The 5,744-nt window shown below is 42.5% G+C and overlaps 1 protein-coding gene across 1 annotated transcript; it reads left to right on the forward strand.

Moving 5' to 3' along the window:
• The first annotated feature begins 1,451 nt into the window (after positions 1–1,451).
• LOC128047058 (prolactin-inducible protein homolog) lies at positions 1,452–5,312 on the forward strand. The gene is given in 4 exon segments (XM_052639251.1): positions 1,452–1,550; positions 2,466–2,564; positions 4,754–4,871; positions 5,188–5,312. Coding segments are annotated over 4 exon segments (441 nt in total).
• The last annotated feature ends 432 nt before the right edge of the window (positions 5,313–5,744 follow it).

The raw sequence follows: 5,744 nt of genomic DNA on the forward strand, positions 1-5,744 counted from the left end.
AAGCGACAAGTCAGATTAAGAAGAAATAGTTTTAAGTATCAATTTCCATCTTTTAAATGATTTGGATTTTTACCATGAGAATACATTATTTAGTTGAAAATAGTTTTAATAAACAAAAAGAATAATGGAAGGGAGGGAATGGAAGGAAAGGAAATTTAATGACTTTAGAGAAGATAGAGATTAAAGGGAGAGTGAGGCAGGCAAGAGAAGATTTGCTGTACAGCACCTGGAGTTAGAGACGGGCCTCTCCTGATTCACAGGCAATGTCGCATAATTGACAAATGAATGGACAGAAACAAACTTCCCTGGTCTTGCTCTAGCCTTCAGGCATCTCAAAGTCCTACTTAGCTGCAGCACTCTAGTTCCCTGAGATACTCTCCAGGGGTAAGAGTGAAGCACTCTCAGCTGTCCCACCAGATTCCCTCTTGAACTTCACTTCCCCATCTGATGCAAGAAGCCTCAGATCCTCCCTGCTGCTCCCATTGGGATGGTAGGTGGGAAATTCCATGAGTTCCCTAGTCACCCAAACTCTCTCTTTCCTCAGATACCATCTTCTCCTGTAAGATAATTAGAGATGATCACAAAGGTCCTTCAAAGATGGGATCTGTCATCTAGCCCCACAACTGAATTTCCTGCAAGTAGAAGCAGAATTTGCACAAACTGAAGCTAAGGAGGTAGAAAGCTGTGATGACAGGACTTTTCTGAGAAATTCAGGAGAGCAGCTTCCGTACACATAATGTGAAACTAAGGCTCCTAAAGGAACCAATCCAAACATAGAAAGGTCATTGAATTAGACTCTGCCATAAGGAATACATACACATATATCTGGTCTCCCCTAGTCTCATCTAGACTTCTGACTTTTTCTTGCCCATGGGTTGACTTGTCTTCAAACATATTCCATACCTTCTGTGGCCACCACTAATTAGAGATGACTCACGGTACCAAAAATGCAATCAGAGAAAGTATGAGCAGGCATATTAGTTTCAAGGCATCCATTCCACATCTAACACCTACAGCAAATTTTACAGTTGAGACATTAAGAGGAAGATAAGACATTTGTAATTCAGAGGACAAGGAGACAGAACACTTCCTGGAATCTACAGACTTGGGCAGGGGTTAGGAAGTAGGACTTGGAAACAATCCTGTTTTTAGTGGTTAACACAGGATCTATCCTGATGATCCAGGAATCTTCTAATGTTAAAAAAACAAGAGGAAACAGTCTGATTCATTCTTTTCTCTCACTCTCCTCAAATTAAAGTTCCAGCTAAGCACTGACCTTTCACAAAAAACAGCAACAACAACAACCAAGATACCAAAGAAGGAAATCTCCCAGATGTGATGATTTTGGCCCAGTGAATCTGCCCCATACCTCTGGGGTCATCCTGCTACAGTTTTAAGAACCATCCTGCTCCCTGGGAACACAGGCTTCCTGGGCACCAAATTCTTCCGGCATGCGTGCTCCTCAGCTTCTCTTCAAGACCAGCACTGCTGCCCTGCTCCTGAGTCTCTTCCTGACACTGCGGACGGTCCCAACTCAAGGACAAACGTAAGTCATCGGTTTTCCTCCCTATATAAATTCTTTCAGGGAGGACACTTCTGTCAACCCAGAAACCCACATTATGCACCTACAGTTTATTTACCTGCTCCAAGAGGACCCATCCTGGGAGTCCTCACTATTTGTGTCTCCTGGTCTCAAGCTCTCCCTGTTCAGAACCTGTTGGAGAGGTTACTGAATCCATGACCTACACCTACTTTGTGTTTTAACTCAGTTATCTATTCTTTTTTCATTCTCATCATTTTCCCATAAAACAACAGAATAGGCAGGAATGTTAGCATTGTGGTCAGCCCTGGGATAAGCTTTGGATAAGATGCCTAAGCTGCACAAGAGTGGATATGACTCTGTTCACAACCCAGTATAAGGGCTATGCTGATCCACCAATTCAGATGATCCCTGTGACTTCATCAGCAACAGTGCTCACCTTAGGTGTGTGTCATGCCAAGTGGATCCTTAAGAGTGATGGCCCTGATGCCTCTGTGTCTTCCCCGTTCCTTTCATTCCCCTGCTCTCTCTGCCTGTTGTTTCCATATCCCTCCCAGCCTGCCTCAATCCTGGACTTGTTTGTTTTTTATTTTAATCAAAACAACTCAGAACTTGGTTTTAATGATCTACATTATAATGCAGAATCAAAACTCATATGTGTCGTTAGTAATGGTGTGAAATGGATACAGCCCTCTGGACAGATTAAGTCTCTTGCTATCAAAATTTTGAATGTATACATTTTGACCTAGCCATTCCACTTGTAGAGATGTGTCCTAAAGAGATATTCACAGAAGTACATGAAGATACAAATGAGTGAGGATGTTGCAGCATTGTTTATGATGAGAAACAAAAATTGAAAATAACAGAAATGTCAACCTGGACTTTTACCAGACCTTTTTATGTCTCTTTTGCCATATCTAAGCAGAATGTAATTTCAATAACCCTGAGAGTTGAACGAGTTGGGAACTCAGATGGCTATATCGTAACACTCACAGTTACAAGTCATGTACCTGTATACTTAGTGGTAAGTAAAGATTTGGGGATTATCATAAGTAAGAAGAGAGAAGAGAAATAGCCTCATAAACAATTTTTGTGGTCACTAATGATATGAAGTGAAACAGCATCTCACAAAGAAGTCACCTGCAAATACTATTGCATTTGCAACCCTGGTAGAAATGTGTGTATTATTACTTCAATTTTAAAAGTCAAGAAGTGATATTACAGATGGAAGAGTAGATTCACAAATTCAGAATGCACATTGGTAAGTGCTAAGTGCCAGGAGGTTCCCTGTGGGTACCTTAGTGTTTAACTGGGACAGAATTGCAGTTTAGAAAAGTGAAAAATTCAGGAGATGGATGATGGTGAGATATGCACAACAATGTGAATGTACTGAGTGCCTCTGAACTGTACAGTTAAATATGGTTAAAATAGCATGCTTTATATTATGTGACTTTTACTGCAATTTTTTAAAAGCCATTTAAAAGAAAAAGTGATGATATGCAGGCGATAAACGAGTAGAAGTTTTTAAGCATGTCAGGACCCTTCACTTCCCCAGGTGAGTGGAGGAGAGGAGAGGAGAGGACAGAAGAAAGCAATATGAAAGAGGAAATAACCAAGAGGGTTAAGACTGAGTGACAAGGACAGAGGAGCTTTGTTAGACTTGAGCCATCCACGACCGTGCCTCTGTCCAGTGCAGTGATTAGGTTGAGTCAGGGAGATTCCACTCAACAGGCCATGGCAGATGGGAGAGGAGCTGCAAACTGAGAGTGAAAGTCATTCATTCATGTCTGACTCTGCGATCCCATGGACTATACAGTCCGTGGAATTCTCCAGGTCAGAACATTGGAGTGCATAGACTTTCCCTTCTCCAGGGGATCTTCCCAATCCAGGAATCAAACCCAGGTCTCCTGCATTGCAGGCGGATTCTTTACCAGCTGATCGACAAGGGAAGCCCTAATTATGTCCTCCTCACAGATGGGAGACTTACCGTCACATTAGAATTGGCTTTCCCATTTCCTACCTCTATTACTTTTCCCCACTATCTTCACTGTCTTCAGATCCCTTATACCTTCTTCTTCAGGATATCTGATAACAGTCCTTGACTCCTTTGAGGCTTCCTTGGGGTTTTTGGAAAACAGAGCAAACAGAGGAGAAAGCTGCAAAGCTATCAAAACCCTAAGAGGAAATACCTAGAGTATCTGACATTTATTCAAATGTAAAAGATGCCAGAAACGCTTCTGAGACTCCCCTTTCCAGAGATCTTCTCTGTTGCCATTTCAGGAAGGTCTTGGAACTGTCTCTTTTCAGGTCTGACCTCAGCAGACTGCTTCTCCCATCCGAGAATCTCAGTCATTTCTTTCATCTTCTATCTAGGTTATAATTCTATTGGGGGAGGAAAACAGGCACGAAGTACCAGGTGGCCAAGAGCTTTCAGACTCCAAGTGTCTTTATTGGTACAACATGCATAGTACTTTACCTAAATAAAGCTCTGTATCATACACAACACACAAACCTCATGAACTCATACAGACTAAAGAAGTAACTATTGATACTTACTTCAATACCTCAATCTCATGATACCTCATAGAATGAGAAGCTCCGAGGGATAAATGCCACATCACAAAGCTGAAAAGCAGGACACATGGGAAAATATTTGTTTGGGGGATTTTCCCCCACCACATCAGAGCAGAAAACTGATGATTCCAATCTCCATGACCCTCTTGGTTCACTGACAAGCTCATTTAAATCATTTCCTATCTACTCCAGGTGGGGAGCTTCCAAACTAGACACAGTCCAACCATGGTGACCTCTTGGCACTTCCATTGCTCAAAATAAAGAACATTTCACATATCAGTTGTTGAGTTAAAGACTAGGCAGACCTTCACAGGTGTATTTCTCCCCATGCCAGTGGACAAAACCAAGCATGGTGTCTGACAACACCTTCAAATCCAACTCTAAAACTTTGTCACACGGCAAGCCAATAAAGTATCTTTTTCACGATGCAAGTCAAAGTTGAAAAGGGCAGAGAAGGAGAATTACCAAAAGACTGACTAAAGTTGAGTCTGGCCCTAAATACATTAGGGGTGATGTCTGGGGGAAATGTTGGTGCCCGCTCTGTGCTGGCCTTAAACATGCTTATTTTGCATAATAGTTACTGGGCTGCCTCAGCCTGAGCCTCTCTCTTTAATCCTTTCCCATCCTCTTTCTCCTCAGGTTAAAGCCACACTCGAAGGCTCTGATGATGTAAATTTTCCTTATGGTAATTTTGTTTACACGGCCTGTCTGTGTCCTAACTGTTCAAAAAATTTCTTCTGGGACATACAAGGACCTGGTAAGTGAAGAAGCTTCCTGCCTGACCGTTAGTGGCAGATAAGGGGGAATGCAAGGAGAGGATAAAGTGAAAAGGGGAAATCAAGACATGGCCGAAAGCAGAGAAATAAGGAAGTGAAGCAAAAATGAAACACAAGACATACAGGCAGTGTGAGCAATGGCTCTATGCATTGGAAGTGAGAGCGGCTGGTAATGGCTGCGTCTTGTATAGGAGCCTGAGAAACGGGGCTGAGTGTCAGACAGACAGTAAAAGGCAGGGTAGAATGGTTTGTTGGTGGATTCCAGCTGTCTGACAGAGCCTTGCTTCTTCTCTCTAGCAAATGGGATCCTAATAGGGAAGGCTGAAGTCGTGTCAGAGGAAAATATATGCCCTTCTGATGTGGAAATCTCCACGCCTGTTTACAAAGTTTGTAGCAAGCGTGAAATCGTCGTAACACTCTGATCTGGAGAGTCTGCTAACTCTGAGGCTGTGAGCATCTGTGTGGAGTAGAAAATAAACCTCCCACTGGCTTCTCACTGTGCTGTCTGTGTTCCTTCCCCAAATCTTAGTACAGTGTCTGCTCAGACACCACAGGGTCCTAATGAATCAGTATTTTAAGAAACCTTCTCAGGGATGATAAATAAGCATCCATTTCCTAGCAGATGAGAAGAAAGAGAAGACAAGAATTTACTCTCACCGTTAAAGTGGGACAGGAAATATCCAGAGAGAGAACTGCCCCTAGGGCTTAAATTAAGGGCAGAACTGAGCGATGGTTCTAAGGAGCGGTACCCAACCTTATTGGAATGAGGGACCAGTTTTGTGGAAGGCAATTTTTTTTCCATGGACCTGGTGGTGGGGGGTGATTTGGGGATGATTCAAGCACATTATATTTAT

This window comes from Budorcas taxicolor, chromosome 4, assembly GCF_023091745.1.
Source record: "Budorcas taxicolor isolate Tak-1 chromosome 4, Takin1.1, whole genome shotgun sequence".
In the NCBI taxonomy this organism is placed as follows: domain Eukaryota; kingdom Metazoa; phylum Chordata; class Mammalia; order Artiodactyla; family Bovidae; genus Budorcas; species Budorcas taxicolor.